This window comes from Alnus glutinosa, chromosome 4, assembly GCF_958979055.1.
Source record: "Alnus glutinosa chromosome 4, dhAlnGlut1.1, whole genome shotgun sequence".
NCBI lineage: Eukaryota > Viridiplantae > Streptophyta > Magnoliopsida > Fagales > Betulaceae > Alnus > Alnus glutinosa.
In genome coordinates this window covers 7148105-7164412 of record NC_084889.1, presented here as the reverse complement: position 1 = coordinate 7164412, position 16308 = coordinate 7148105, and the positions used below count along the sequence as shown (strand labels likewise).

General features: G+C 35.9%; 2 protein-coding genes and 1 long non-coding RNA gene across 3 annotated transcripts; 2 read left to right on the top strand and 1 right to left on the bottom strand.

Moving 5' to 3' along the window:
* Window positions 1-1995: 1995 nt before the first annotated feature.
* On the top strand, window positions 1996-7641 carry LOC133865620 (laccase-14-like). The gene is made up of 6 exons (XM_062302036.1): window positions 1996-2153; window positions 4545-4696; window positions 4771-5015; window positions 5126-5254; window positions 6180-7136; window positions 7240-7641. Exons 1-6 carry the CDS (start codon window positions 2055-2057, stop codon window positions 7368-7370), a joined length of 1713 nt encoding a protein of 570 aa, XP_062158020.1. The 5' UTR covers window positions 1996-2054; the 3' UTR covers window positions 7371-7641.
* Window positions 7642-10654: 3013 nt separating this feature from the next.
* Window positions 10655-12629, bottom strand: LOC133865622 (cytochrome P450 78A7-like). The gene is made up of 2 exons (XM_062302037.1): window positions 11589-12629; window positions 10655-11505 (listed from the first exon to the last, which is right to left on the bottom strand). Exons 1-2 carry the CDS (start codon window positions 12570-12572, stop codon window positions 10855-10857), a joined length of 1635 nt encoding a protein of 544 aa, XP_062158021.1. The 5' UTR covers window positions 12573-12629; the 3' UTR covers window positions 10655-10854.
* A 2617-nt stretch (window positions 12630-15246) lies between these two features.
* Window positions 15247-15950, top strand: LOC133865623 (uncharacterized). Its single transcript, XR_009899786.1, has 2 exons — window positions 15247-15434; window positions 15535-15950. It is a non-coding gene; the product is annotated as an uncharacterized LOC133865623 (long non-coding RNA).
* Window positions 15951-16308: the final 358 nt, after the last annotated feature.

The window sequence follows — 16308 nt, the reverse complement described above, 5'->3', positions numbered from 1 at the left end:
GGGCGCGCGAGGCCAATAGTTTCGGGATACCAAATTATTTCGTCGATTATGGCGACCAAATAATTTATCAGACAAATCCTAATTGTGCACCACTCTGACCTCCTGAACCTTTGGCCCAAATTCGTTACCTTGCAGTCAGTACTGCTAGATTGTCAAATTGTCTTACGTAAGAAGAGAGCAGATTCTCTACGCAACATTGTATATATCGTGGTCTAGACAAATTCAACATATATTAATTTCACAAAAATAACACTCAAAGGCTGAAGGAATTACGTTACGTTACGTACACTATTCGAACACTAAATGAAAGTAACAGCGCGCTATGATATTTTTCAAACTTTGTCCAACTCAGATTGCCATATTGTGTTTGTTGTATATCCATAATGCATGTAAACATTCCTCAAATTAATGGTGACCAAATAATTTTTATGTTTGACTGAAAGCATTTCTAATTAAAGTATTTTTTTTGTTTTTATTTTTGTTTTTTGTTTTTGTTTCACGCTGAATTAACTTTATTTAAGAGAAATTAATACTATAAATTACTTTTGTATTATTCATTTATTTCACAATGTTGGCGTGATACACTATAAAAAAAAATTGTTTTTCGCAACTTGCAATTCGCCATGTGTACGGTCATTGTACACGTGGCAAACTGTTGGCCGCGTGCAAGTGGCCACGTAAATACACGCGGTGGATCCGGTTGACACTAACTACACAATTGGCCGCGTGTATTAAAATACACGTGGCAATATTTTTTTAAAAAAAAAATTAAAAAATAATTTTTTATTTAATTTAAATCTGTATTTAATTATTTTTTAAATAATTGATTGTATTTTTAATTTAATTCTTTATTTTTAGAGGAAAAAAAATATAATAACTGAAAAAAAAAAAAGAAAAAAAAAAAGAAAGAAAGAGGAAAACGCACGTACGAGCAAGTTCAATAGAGAGAGAGAGAGAGAGAGCGAGAGACAGAGAGATACAGAGAGAGAGAGAGCGAGAGACAGAGAGCGAGAGAGAGAGATAGAGAGAGAGAGAGAGAGAGAGAGATACAAAGAGATAGAGAGAGAGCGATACAGAGAGAGAGAGAACACACCGTGAGAGAGAGAGAGAGCGAGAGACAGAGAGAGAGGGAGAGCGAGAGCGAGAGAGATACAGAGAGAGAGAGAGAGAGCGATACAGAGAGAGAGAGAGAGAGAGAGAGCGAGAGACAGAGAGAGAGAGAACACACCGTGAGAGGGAGAGAGCGAGAGAGAGAGAGATAGAGAGAGAGAGAGAGAGAGCGAGAAACAGAGAGAGCGATACAGAGGAAAGAGAGAGAGAGCGATACAGAGAGAGAGAGAGAGAGAGAGAGAGAGAGAACATGCATGTATTTAACGATTTTTTTTTTCATTTGAAACTACTGTTCAGTGGCGCGCAGGACAATTCCCGCGCGCCACTGCTATCTTCACAAATTCTGGCCGCGTGGCTTTAGGCCACGCGGCCAATTATCTTATAAGTATATATACATAATAAAATTTGCTTTTATTAATATATATTTAATAAAAACAATTAGCCACGTGTATTTAATACACGTGGCCACTTGGACGCGTGTAAGAAATACACACGGCCATATACAAAACTTAATAAAATTTGTTTTTATTAATATATATTTGATAAAAACAATTGGCCACGTGAAAAGCAATTGAGACTACTACACCAGCAATATGAAATACTTGTGAGAGGAGATATTTTGAGTAAAAAAAAACAAAAGAACTGGAGAAGAAAGGGGCTGTTAAAAAAAAAAAAAAAAAAAAAAAGGGGAACCGGACAAGAAAGGGGCTGCTATCTATATGTGCGTGTGTACGTAGGAGAATTCAAGTAGAAATTCTCGTTTGTAACTGAATTGATGTATGTTGAAACCAGAGGCATGGAAGCTCTTATCCGGCTTCGCCAATATCTGTCTAATTTTGTCAAGCACTCTTCCGACGTGCCTCTATAAATACATCACCACATCCTCCTTGGAGCATCATAGAGAAAAGTAGTGAAAGGATTAGAATTTGATCGATCGGTAAAGAATGTCCCTAATCATGAAAATTTCGGTGCTGCAAATTTTGGCGCTTTGTATCCTGGATGGTGTCCTCCATTGCCAAGGTTGGGCTCGTCATACTTTTGTGGTAAGGGCTTGGCTGTTCTGATCAGTACTACTTCCAATATATCTGCATGCAGCATATATATAACCATTTTGAAATAAGAATTAATTTATGTTGTATATTCATTTGTTGTCAACGCCATGTTAAGTCTTATATATGATCATCAGGGGCAACTCGAAGGTTGACTTTAAAAAACAGGCAATTTTAGTACATGCCTGCAATTGTTTTCCTCGAGTATAGCTGGCCTTGTTTGCCAAGGACAGGAATGGTACAGAGTAGTGCATAACACTAATCTCATTACTTTCTTCACTTTTTTACATTTTTCAATAACAATCAACATCAAAATATTCTCACTTTTTTTACTTTCTATATTACATCAATAATTTTTTTATTACAATTCAAATAAAAAAATTCATTATAATACAAAACTTTTTCACTTTTCCATAGAAATTCTTTTCACTTTATATCATATCATCACTTGTTACTAATTTCAAAATTAACAACACACTACTATGTTCTATACATGTCTTTGTCAAATAACCCCACTGTCTCTTTTTTACTGTGTGCCAGTACGTGAAGGACTTGATAGTTACAATTATTTTTTTGTCTTTTGTTATTTAATTTGAAATTTATGTACCGTTGGGCAAACCATTTCAATTTTTTAAAACAATCAAGTTAAAATATTCTTACTTTATACATCACATTAATAACGTTTTATTAATGTTTAAACAAAAAAAATTATTAAAAATCATAACTTTTTCATTTTTTCTTACAAAAAAAATTTAAACTTTTTACTTTATATCACATGAATCACTTTTACTACTGTCATCCCCATAATTGTTAGTATATGTACAGTTTTTCATAATTGTCCAGGTACGTCATAGCAGTCAAAATTATTTCATTAATATTCTTTCATATATTTGATTGACAAAGAGATCGAGTTTTTAGACATCATTTTACTAGAGTGTACTTTCCATCATTTTTTAAATTCAAAATTAAATTTGTGAGATCTATTGTTAGTCTATATACAATTTGAAAATTTTTTGTACAGATATGTACATCAGACTGATTTTTATCAATTTTCATTGACAAATGGAACTGTACGTATACAGTAGTACCTTTTTTCAATTATTTAAAAACTTAATTATGACTTTCTAATTAAGCTTCATCCACCAAATTAAACATTCATGTATTTTTTTAAAAACTAGAATAGATGTGCATTAATTTCCTAAAAAATATATACTTTTTCTTTTACGAATGAATTTCTATTAACACCAAAAAATAAAAAATAAATAAATTGGCTCTAAGCCGAAAGGCTTCTCTCAGTTTGTATGGCACTGAGCCGATGGAAAAAGTTGGTAGCCATCAGAGATTAGATCGATCTGCTTCTATTGCTTTAGCAGGAGAACAGTTGGAGAACTGCAAATGTCTGTATTTCAGCAAAAGCGTGAATCATAATGAGTGCTATGCATATATTTAGCAGTATAATTCCAACAGATTAACTTAGTTAATCACGTCTAAAAATAAAATCTATATTATCTCTGATATATATCCTCTTTTATGTCAAAATAAACATTAAATCTTCGTCTCTAATAGATGGTGTTGGTACAGTTTCCGGTATGATGTGAATTTGCATGTTCTTTTGGTGTTCTTCACGCTTCTCAATAATTCTGCAAAACAACCAAAAATTAAGGGACCCTCTCTTATGCCTAAATTAGCTTCTGTGAGAAAATAATACTATGTGCATAAAAAATTGAGTCTTAGTTTATACTTAGGGTATGGACTTATTTATCGGTAAAGAGGTAGAGTCAAATCTGATCTAGAATTCTTGCTCCTTGTTGATCTAGAACTGATGTCAGAGTTTTAATTGGACTTTGATCATTTATTAGACTTCTAATCTGATATCTTATTAGACTTCTGATCTGATCATTCTTCTTATCTGATTGAATCATGAGTCCTATCCCAATTCCATCAGAAATAGGATTACTGATCAAAGTATACTTAGAGTAATTAGAGTCCTATCACAATTCTCTTGGGGATAGAATCACGTACTGATCGGATTATGACTACTTACTTCAATTCGATAACTGATACCTGATTTCTCTGGAGTAGTTACTAAATGTCTATCTCCTTCTTGGATCAGGTTGAGTGGAATTTATCCCCAACAGATGGTTGGTTAGATCATAAGATTTCTATGATAATATACTTGGATCGATGGTTTCTTTTAGTTTTTGGGTGAATAAAAACAAACCAAGACAACAAATAGACTGGGGCATAATTAATTAGGTGATTTCTTGTACTTGGCTGTTTTTGTTTGTTTTTACGTTTTCTGTTTTCTGTGTCGTTGTTGATCTTTCATGGCTGGTTGCTACTGACTAAATCATTTCCTGCATGTATTGGTTTTCCTCATTGTAGGTGCAAGAGACTCCATACGCAAGACTTTGTAGCACGAAAAACATCTTGACGGTAAATGGACAATTTCCTGGACCAACTCTACACGTTAACAAAGGAGATACTATCGTTGTTGAAGTTCATAACAAAGCCAATTATAACATCACCATCCACTGGTAATGACACTCGTCCGTGTGCGCGCGCGCAAGAGATCTAGAAACAGAGTCTAACAATAATGATAATTTTGCAGGCATGGAGTGAAACAACCAAGATATCCATGGTCGGATGGTCCTGAATATATTACACAATGTCCAATCCGACCAGGACAAAAGTTTCGCCAGAAGATAAAACTTTCCTCAGAAGAAGGAACTCTCTGGTGGCACGCGCACAGTGACTGGTCACGGGCCACTGTTTATGGCGCTATAGTCATCCATCCCAAGAACGGAACTAGTTATCCTTTTCCCAAGCCTCATGCGGAAGTACCCATCATATTAGGTAAACAAGCTTTCTCACTCAAAAATATACATGAGCACTAGCTACTGCGCGCATTGAAAAAAAAAAAACAAAGGTATCTGTAATGATCGACGAAATTGGTTGAAATACAGGAGAGTGGTGGAAGAAAGGTATAACGGAGTTATATAATGAATTTCGTGAAAGTGGGCAAGACCCCAGTGTTTCTGATGCATATACTATCAATGGTCAACCTGGAGATCAATATCCATGCTCAAAATCTGGTATCTACCCTAGCTTTCTCTTGTTAAATGATTCAAATCATTCTTCTAGCTCTAACATGCTTCTAATTTGGTAAATTAATATTACTGAAAATATATTTGAGCTACCTGAACAATATATTACCATATTTTTCATTTACGCCTCAAAACTTTAAAAAGTGATATTGTCCCCTTAATTCATATAATTAAGTAGCTACCTCCACGTTTCAAATTAGAGGCTTTCTGTATTTTTCTTCTCAAAATAACCTTAAATTTATTAAAAAAATTACCATTTGGCAAAATTAAAATTATTAAAAAATTAAACAATAAAAAAGGGAAAAACTGAAAGATGTGAAAATGGACGGCCCTTTTACTATTAGCCCCGCCCCTTAATTTTTTTTTTTTTCAAATAGTTATTTTTTTTTTAACTTTATTTTTTAATAACTTCAACTGCATTTAGGCCAGGGTGAAAAATCCAAGAGTATCTAATTTGATAAGCGGTGTTAATTCACAGGTCAGATGTTAATTACTTTTTAAAGTGTTAAAATATTTTACTTGTTGGGCTTCATCTATTAAAAGGAAGTCTGACCCCACACGTGAGGGGGAGTGTTAAAGTATTGATTAAGTGATTAAATTTACCTCTTCCTATCAGCTTAAGCTTTTAAGATAAGTAGTAATCTAACATAAATTTTAGATGCGTAAATAAAAATTTGGTGACAGTTGAGAGGTTTAAAGTATATATCTTCCCTTTCCTTTAACCTTACTCTATATGCAAGACTAGCTCATATCCCCTTTCATTCCCAAAATGCATGTGACATGACTTTTAAAATCACTATTAAATTTAAGATGAATTATTATTAAATTTTGATATGATTCATTTGAAAAATATGAATATTTTATATAGCATTACTACTATGCTTTTGACAACCCGTCTTCCTCCTGCATGTAGAAACTTTCAAATTCAGGGTGGACTATGGAAAGACATATCTACTCCGCATAATCAACGCTGCCCTTCAGGATATTCTCTTCTTTGGCATCGCCAAACATAAATTGACGGTCGTTGGAACAGACGCTAGCTACACCAAGCCACTGAAGACAGATTACATTGCAATATCACCTGGACAAACGATTGATGTCTTGTTAGAAGCAAACCAGCCGCTAGGTGATCATGACTATTACATGGCTGCTAAAGTTTATTCCAGCGCAAATGGGGTCGAATACGATAATACTACCGCCACTGCTCTTTTACACTACAACGTCGGAAACGACAATATTAATCCATCTTCAACACCCTACTTACCTAATCTTCCTTCCTACAATGACACAAATGCATCTGCTAACTTCACTGGTAGCCTTAGAAGTTTAGCTGATGATGATCATCCAGTTCATGTGCCTTTAAACATAAGCACACCACTCATATTTACCGCTTCTGTAAATATATTTGCATGTGCGAGTAATAGTACTTCATGTAATGGAACGCGGCTCGCTGCAAGCATGAACAACATAAGCTTTCAGTTGCCATCCACTGACATACTAAGTGCATATTATTACCATATTGGCGGCGTCTATGGGGACAAATTTCCAAGTGTACCACCTTTGAAATTTAATTTTACGGCAGATGTTCTCCCAGCTTATCTACTGACGCCAAAAACAGGGACAGAAGTGAAAGTAATTGAATATAACTCAACGGTGGAGCTTGTTTTGCAAGGAACAAACTTGGCTGCAGGGACAGACCATCCCATGCACATACATGGGTATAGTTTTTACGTGGTTGGTTGGGGATTTGGGAATTTTGACAAAGACAAGGACCCTTTGGGATATAATCTTGTTGATCCTCCTCTTCAGAATACTATTGCTGTCCCTAAGAACGGCTGGGCTGCCATACGATTCAAAGCAAACAACCCAGGTAATTAAATTGTACATTATTATTATTATTATTATTATTATTATTATTATTATTATTATTATTATTGGCTGTTTCTAACTAATATACGTTTCTTTGACTGTAGGGGTGTGGTTCATGCACTGCCATTTAGAACGTCACCTGAGTTGGGGTATGGATATGACATTCATTGTTAAGAATGGGGATCACTCAGACGCGCAAATGCTACCCCCACCACCAGACATGCCGCGATGTTGAATAAGAAGCGAATTAATTTGTGCCTTATTTATTTATTTATTTTTACATGTCCACACAAGAGGGGGAAAGTGCATGATTTAAACTAGTGACTTCCGCTTCAAGAGGCGTGATTTTCAGCCGATTGAGCTACCCCTTGAGAACGTGCCCTATTTCGTTTTTATGCTTCATTATCGATCAGCTTGTATTTAGATGACTGGATGTTTATTTCTTTAGCATATTTTAAAAAAGGAAAAAGTACACCACCTCCTTTAAACTATTATTTTATTGTCAACGGCCCTCCTCAAATTACTGATTGAATGTCTCTCTGTAATTATCAAAAATTGCAATGTTCCTCATTGATAAAAAGAACAAAACAAACAAAAACAAAAGGAAGTGACACCCCATGAACTTTTTTTTCTTTTTCTTTTTCTTTTTTTTTTAAATATATATTTCTATTTCTATTTTTTTTCGATTTTATAAAGGTTTTTGTCTTATTCACAAATTTTCACGGTTATTTTTGTCTTTTTGTAACACCTATGTTCCACATTGGAAAAATAAGAAATAACCCACATATAGTGGATATAAAGTTAGCCATAAGTGATAAGTCTCAAATTACATAATTATTATGTGAAACTATGCTTTGTAAGAGATTCTAGAAAAACTTCAAAATTGACTAGTTTTTTTTTTAGGTAATAGACCAGATGTGGCTACTATTTTTTTTTCTAATTCATTACACTTTATGCTGCCCTTGCGAAACATTGACAATTTTTTTTTTTTTTTGGTAGTTTAGGGGACATTGGCTCAATTAATATATAGTATGGGGGGACATGCATTGACAATGTGGGATGAGGATCTCCTTCAATTTTAAAGAAATTGTAGATTCTCAAATTATAGAATCTAGGTCCTTTCTAGGCATCGAAACGCTTATAAAATATCACATTTTAAAAATGAGGCATGTTATCGAGGCAGCCAAAAAGAATTTTCCTCCCAAAAAGCTTCTTCTTCACTTTTGTAGAGACGCTTATTTTTCAGAAACCCAAAAGATAATTTTTGGATCAAAATTTTTACAACATAAAGAGAAAGAACTTCATGAAAATATATTAAATTCTCAAATGTAAAAGATGGCATTTTCTAAGCGTTTCGATGCTTAGAAACGGCCAAAATTTGTAATTTGAGAATTTACGATTTCTTTAAAATTGTAAGGGTTCCTAATATGACAATGTGATGTTAGCTTGATGGGGGTATGTGTAATTTTCCATTTAAAAAGATCTATTACTACCCCCTTCTATTGTACTGGTTTTTGTATCATGAAATGGCTTATCTATATTATATCTTATAATCTTATCTTGAATATTAAATGATCCAATCTCAAGTCTATATGTATGTTTGACAATATAAAACCCCCCAGCCCCCCCACATACACACTATATCAAGACTCATAATCACAAGGATTCAAGCTATACCTATCATATTATTTATAAAAGAGAATTCTCTTTATCCTTTTAAATACTTAAGATCATATTCTCATTAAAATAATGAAAATAAAGTTATATGAGAGCTTAGGCAAGTCAAACTAAGTTTATTCGAATTTGACTCATTTAATAATTTAAACCAACTTAATTTTTTGGAAGCTTGGTTCGTTTAAAGAAATGAACCAATTTGAGTCGAGTTTATATATACAAGTTGAACTCGAACTGCTAATGTACGGTTTAATTAGTTCATTGACAGCCTTATATATAACGCGATATTATCAATAGTGTTATCTACGCTTTTTCTTTTTCTCTTTTGCACACCTCTCATCTATTTCCTCCCCTACTAATTTTAATTGAAAATCAATTGAGTAATCTGTGTACAAAATTATGCACAAGAGATGTGCAAGTCTCATTTTTCCATTATAATTGTTATTCAGATGCGAGATAAACAACATTAGCTAAACAACTATTGTTATCTTGGACATGTGATGCAAGAGGATCCGAGTCTGATGACGCTGACCTGTCAGATTACACAATAATGGCGCTGAAATACCTGGAGCAGGCGGATCAGCGCAAAATTGGCAAGAAATCGTAATTTGGCTTAATTGGAGCAATTTCCGAGTGCGCTGCAGTAATTTGGCCATAACTTTGGCTACGAGTATCCGTTTCGCGCATATGACCCCAATTCGGAAAGCTCTCTTCGGCACGCAAGTCGTGGCCACCAGCTTTGCTCAGTGCACCTCGTTTCGAGCCCCAAAATCCGCTGTTTTCCTTGTCAAAACCCTATTTTAGATATTTTTTTTCCATTTATGGTAACTTTTCGTTTATTATTTAGGAGGTGATTCTGAGCCCGATTTGGGCCAGATTTTCGACAGAATACTTATTTTATTACGTATTTCATTTTATTAGGGTTTTCGGGATTTTGCTATTTTTGGCAAAAATTCTCCTAAACCTAATTTTCAGCTATTTAAGCCCGGCTTGTGGGCGTTTTTTTTCGACAGCTTATTGTTATTGATTAATTATCAAAATTCAGAGTTTTCTCTCTGTTTTGGACGAATTTTCTTGTTTCTTCCTTGCAAAGTACTTGTTGATTAACCTACAGAATAATCGCTATTCTGTTCCGGCGTCAACATGAGATAAACAAAATTAGATCATTTCTAATAGAAGTACCAACCTTTTTTTCTGGTGCATTTAGTGATCAATACGGTGGTTGATAGCTAGAGCTTAATTATAAAGGAAACGAACTGAACTCCTCGTCGTCGGTGACCCATGTAATTAGGTCCACATTCCTGTGGCAATTCCTTGAAGTGACACGTCCACCTAGCTACGTTTTCTATGAGCTTTGCGTATATGCATATATAATATGGGACTATATATATTGGGACTATCCCAATAATCTGTAATCAGTATGCAAAGATTACAAATCTAGTTCATATTTGTCAGCAAGTCAATAGGTTATGCATGTTAGCCATAATATAGATCCCAATGGATAATCTGTCTATGCGTCTTGGTTTGCACACGTGCGGGCAGCTATAGGATTTTATTTCTTCGATAATCTTGAGAGATCATGATGTTGCCCTAGGTTTTTGTATTATTCAAGCTAGAAGCAAATTTTTATATCAACCTGCAAAAGGGGCTAAATGAAACTAATATATCGTTTCAACTTTCAAATGAACCCTATACGTAATTGTGCAGAAAAAAGTCAAGATTAACATATATATATATGGGCATTTTGTTTACTCTTTTCTTTTGGGTTGGGGGTTATACGTACAAACTAGTATGACAGTTTTTCCATACGCTAATTAACAAGGGCTAACTAACATATACACACACTTTTCAAAATAGACAACCAAAAATTTATTATTATATTTCTCACAAACAATAACATCAACTTTAACAAACACACACTTTTCACACATCAACTTATTTAGTATCTTGGTTGCAAAGAGAACATTCTCTGAAACATTCTGCTAGCTGTTACACCAACCAATTAAAGTGGAGCTAGCCATAGTATCTACCGTCGTCCATCAGTTTTATTCTTCACCCAGATTTTTTTGAGTCGCAGCAAACCCATTCCTTGGAACAGCCACAGCAAAGAGAGGGTTCTTCATCTCGCAAGACAACTTCAGGATCTCGGTTAGGCCAACTGGGTTAGCCTTGTCTTGAACCCATTTGAACTGGTGCACCAACTTAGCCACCCAAAGGCTTACAGTGACGAGCCCTAGGTTCTTGCCAGGACACACCCTACGACCAGCCCCAAAGGGTGCAAGCCGGAGGTCCCCTCCCCTGGGGTCCACGTCAGCACCCCCTTCACTCTTCAAGAACCTCTCTGGCTTGAACACCAAAGGGTCCTCCCACACTTTTGGGTCATGGGTAACCGACCACATGTTAACCATGGCCGTAGTGTTGGCGGGCACCACCATGCCGTTACTGAGGTTGACGTCCGACGTGGACATCCGGGCCCATGAGAGGAGGGGCCCAGGTGGGTGGAGACGTAGGGTTTCTTTTATGACAGCTTGAAGGTAGGGCAATTTAGCCACATCAGCATCTGTGACATTTTTGTTTCCCACAAGAAAGTCAAGCTCATGGTGAAGCTTGTGTTGCGCATCATTGTTCAAAACCAGCTCGGCCATGACCCACTCAGTTAAAAGTGCAGTTGTATCAGAACCACGGAAGATCATTTCCTGCGCAAAGGAAAAAAATAAAAAAAAATAAGGCAATAATAAAACCCACAAAGAGAATAATTCTAATTAAATTTTATACAAACCCATAAGACGGCCACCATGTCATCTTCTTCAAGTTTCTCATCCCCTTCCAAAGAGAGTAGAACATGAACAAAATCTGAATTATCAGAGAGCCGGCTCGAGCCAACATGCCGGTGCTCATCTATTATTTTCTTTACAAGCTTTCTGACACGAGGGACAAGAGTTGAGCAGCGCTCGTTGATATGAAAAGGGTCGTAAAAGTAGCTGAGCCATGGGAGATAATCAGACCAGTTGAAAGACCCTAAGAGCTCAAACCCTTCTCTAACAATCTCATGCAATTCTCCAGCCTCGGCATTTTCGCACGTGAGGTTGTATCTTTTTCCAAATACGGTCCCCATAATGTTGTTGAGCGCCGCAGCTTGAAGGTGCTTTCGTAAGGAAACGAGACCATGAAGTGATTGCTCATTGGCGATGGCACGCAACATGGTGGCGCAGTCAATCTGGCGGCCAGCTTCGTGAGCAGCAATGCGCTTCGACGCAAATAGGTGAGCTGATGCAATCCTTCTTAGGAGCCGCCAGTATGTTCCATTTGGCGCAAACCCAATGGCCCTGGTGAACATCAGGTTCTTAGCAGATTGCTTAATCGGGCGGTTGGCGAAATGGGGAGACGTCAAGATTTCACGAGCAATTTTGGGATCGGAGGTGATAACGGCAGGGGTTGAGCCCAAGCTAAAAGCCATGAGCTGGGTAGCACGGCTAGAATAAGCCATGCGAGCAAGAGTTCGATGAGCCAAGCCGTGGCTCAAGCTGAATAAACTGCCAAAGAGAGGCAGGCCTCTAGGTCCAGGAATCGGGACCTGACCCATTTGGTTCCTGCCATCTTTCCAGGCAAACCCTCCAGTGGAGAAAGCCCAGGTTAGAAAGGTAACTGAGAAAAGGGCTATGAAGATAGAAAAGAAAACCAAACAGAACAAGTTCTGGCTTTCCACAACAACTGGGAGTGCAAACAGACACCAGCTCCAGTCCATAGAAGAAGTTAACTCCATAGCGAAGAGAGAGAGGGAGAGAGAATGGGAGAGAGACTTGGAGGGATGATGGTGATCAAGAGGGAAAGTTTGCTTGGTTTAAATAGGAGTGCATGCAGGGCAGACGAGTAATATTGCTAGAAATTTTTATTTTTTTTTTCGTCTTCATCCAATAATGATGTAATTTTTGTCATTAGACTCTTTTTTATCGAATGGTAATTAAAAAGTTACATCACTATTGAATAGACACAAGAAAAACTTGTAGAAGAGAAATACTATTGAATGGACACAAGAAAAACTTATAGAAGAGAAATGCTAGAACTCCTTCAATCTGGTGTCCTTCTATGTTGATATGGCACCCTATTTTAATAAAAAATAAAAAAACTATAACTTAATTTTTCTCTTCTATTTTTAGTAAAAAAAAATAGTATGCCATGTCAACATAGAAGGACCCCAAAAAACACACGAAGGAGTTCTAACATTTCTCCTTGTAGAATTACTTGAGGCAGACCTACGACCATCTTGTGTCTTCGGCGATCCCAATTTTTTTAAAAATGCTTTTAGATTAAAATATTACTTTTTATATTCTAGCCCCATCAAATATATAGTTTCTAACCCCTTATAAGACTAATTTTTACTCTTATACTTTATGGCCAATTGTTGTATGAGTAATTATGACAAATATCTTTTGTACACATTTATAACTTATGACTTAATATGAAATTAAATTTAAGAACTTTTACTTTTATTTTATATAAAACATGCGAATAGACACATGGAGAAACTATATACATCTATGTGCTTATTTATTTATATAGGTTAATTTGGACTTAAATTAAATAAAAAAAAATAAAAAAATAAAAAAACTGATTCCACCCCAGAGTGCATGCGTGAGCTATAAGCCTAGAACTGAGAAGGAAGGAAATTGATGATGGCCGAACGAAAGCTCTTAAATATTAAAATGATAGCACGCGCTGACTTAGAAGACTTAGTTATAATCGAGAAAATATATATGTACGATTCCTTAAGTTGGGGGGCTCGGAGCGAATGAGAGAGAATTTCGTATAAACCCTGATAATAAATAAAGATTTAATTCCTCCTCGTTAGTCGTGAGGTATCGCGGAAGGTCAGTCAAGCATGGTGATGACATTGGTGAGAAAGATGAGTCAAGCCAATGGTTGAAGTTCGAATATATTTTACAACCCAATGAGTGACTGAAATGCCATTTCGTTAGAAACTTTGGGTGTTAAATTCTTTTTTTTTTTTTTTAATAAACTATGTACCATCTGTATATATATATATCATTAAAAAGCAAGAAATTTGGTTAGCGAAATCATCTTTATTGATCTTGGAAAGGTAAAAACTTATAATAAGACAATATTTCTTCAACTATCCTTCCTCGATCCTTCCTAAGTTTAATGAAATAAGTTCCTTGAGGTTGAGCAGAAATTTCTTGACGATTACCTGAATATGAAAATCCAAAAAAGTTAAGATATGATGAAGACGTTCCTCGTTAATTTTATAATGATTCTCGAAGGCAGGGTAAAAATAACAAATCAAATAGCCTTTCCTAAGACTTGGAAATCTTAATGGCTTTCAAATTTTCTTCCCTGTTAGTCGTCTCATGCAAAAGAATTTGGTTCATTTAATTACTTGGATAAGGACCATTCCATTTGGTCTAATTGGCTTAGGGCCTACTCATAGTCCATAGAGGTAAGGACTTTAGGGAGTCGAAGCTCACAGGAGATTTTTTTTTTTTAACGAAAGATTTAAGTGTTTCATTAATTAAAGATCACAAGCATAGAACTCTTTTTTTTTTGTTCTTTTTTTCTTTTCCTTTTTTATAAATCAGTAAGTATAAAATTCTGCAAAATCATAGCTATATGCTATAAAATTATATAGTTACAAATACAAACAAAATTCTTACAATATTAAAGTGCGATCTTGATTTTTAACCGAGGGTTGTTTGTACATTTTTTTTATTTTTTTTTTGAAGTTTTTCGATAAGTTCTTACTGATCCAGAAAAGAAAACTAAAGTATATATCTAGTCAAATTCTTTTAAACGGCCCTGTCATATTTCCCTATAGTTCTTTACCATATTACTGAAAGTTTATTGTCAGTAGCCTCAAAAATTGAAACTTTTCTTTTCCTTTTTTAGTTTGGCTTTCCGCATGTTGAAGAGCTCCCTCTCCAGGAAGTCAAGGTTTTGGAGAAACAAAAGAAAAATAATAGGGTGATGTATAGCATTAATCTTAAACAAACATTGAAACTAAACAATTCTAGATAAAAGGCACCCTATGAGGTTATATATTGTCAGTACACTACAAAAAAAACTGTAATTAGCCGCGTGTCTACAGTAACAGTACTGTAGACACGCGGCCAACTAGCCACGTGTCTTAACGACTACGTAACAGATTATTTGCGAAAAACAAGTGGCCGCGTGTATTTTGCACACGCGGTCAATTGGCCGCGTTTATTTCTTACACGCGGCCAATTGGCCGCGTGCATTTTGCACACGCGGCCAATTGGCCGCGTGTATCAAATAAACGTGGTCAAGTGATTCAAAATTCCCTCATTTTCTTTTTTTCTTCTGCACCGCCCGCATTGTTTGACTTTTCTTTATCATTTCTTTTTTCTTTTTTTTTCTTCCTTCGAGGATAATGGACGTTCCTTCTTCTTCTTTTTTCTTTCTTCTTTTTTTCTTTATCATTTCTTTTTTCTTCCTTCAAGGATAATGGACGGCTGGTTCTTTCTTATTTTTTCTGCCTTCTTCCTTCTTTCCCTTCTTCCTTCTTTCTTCCCCTTATTTCTTTTCACAGTCACAGAGAGCCAGAGAGGGAAATGGAAGACGGAGACCGAGAGAGCTGGAGATCCGGTCTGTGGTATGATTTCCGCGTGTATTTTTTCTTTTCCTTCTTTCCTTTTTCCCACGCTCTTCGTTCCTAAATCTCCTTTTTTTTTTTGGTTCTTTTCTTCACACAGAGGGAGATGGAAGAGGGAGACCGATCGGAGCTGGAGATGGAAGAGGGAGACCGATTTCCGGCGACCGATTCTCAAGGATTGGTATTTTTTTTTCTGGTTTTATTTCCGGCGATTTGCTGTTGTTTGGGTGTATTGAATTTGATTTTGGGTTTCAGGCGTTTTGGTTTAATAATTTCCGGCGAATTGGTTTGATGATTTAGGGTTTCTCTTGTATTGATTTTTTTTTCCCATTTTGGGTTTTATTTCCGGCGTGATGTTGTTGTTTTGGTCCCGGCGTGATGCTGTTGTTTTTTTTTCCCATCTTGTATTGATTTTGGATTTCGGGCTACTGGGATGAATGGCCGGGTTCTTGCTATTTTTTCTGGCTTCTTGCTGTGTTTTCTGGGTTTGGGTGTAATGAATTTGCTGTTGTTTTGGTTATGGATTAAAAAAGACCGGCCTGGCCTGGCCGGATGTATGCCAGATTGGAGAAGAAGAAAAAAAAAAAACAGAACAGAATTCTGTTCTGTTTTTTCTTTTTTCTTCTCTTTTTTTTTTTAAAAAAAAAAAGGACAAAAATTTTAGCCGCATGTATTGAAATACACGCGGCTAGAATGTCAAAAAAAATAAATTCCTGTTAGCCACGTATTTCTTGCAAGTGGCTAAATGATACATGGCTAAATAGCCACATATATAAAGGGACACGCGGCTAATTGTGCATTTAAACACAACAGGATTTACCACGTGTAATTGGCAGTGGCTAAATGCAATTAGCCATGTGTATGACCCCATACA

Bases quoted from the DNA above. Each gene is read 5' to 3' on its own strand.
- LOC133865620 (XM_062302036.1), top strand. From the start codon at position 2,055: ATGTCCCTAATCATGAAAATTTCGGTGCTGCAAATTTTGGCGCTTTGT. The intron at 2,154-4,544 runs GTAAGGGCTTGG...TCCTCATTGTAG, and splicing joins GGGCTCGTCATACTTTTGTG to GTGCAAGAGACTCCATACGC. The intron at 5,016-5,125 runs GTAAACAAGCTT...GTTGAAATACAG, and splicing joins GGAAGTACCCATCATATTAG to GAGAGTGGTGGAAGAAAGGT.
- LOC133865622 (XM_062302037.1), bottom strand. From the start codon at position 12,572: ATGGAGTTAACTTCTTCTATGGACTGGAGCTGGTGTCTGTTTGCACTC. The intron at 11,506-11,588 runs GTTTGTATAAAA...TCCTTTGCGCAG, and splicing joins ACATGGTGGCCGTCTTATGG to GAAATGATCTTCCGTGGTTC.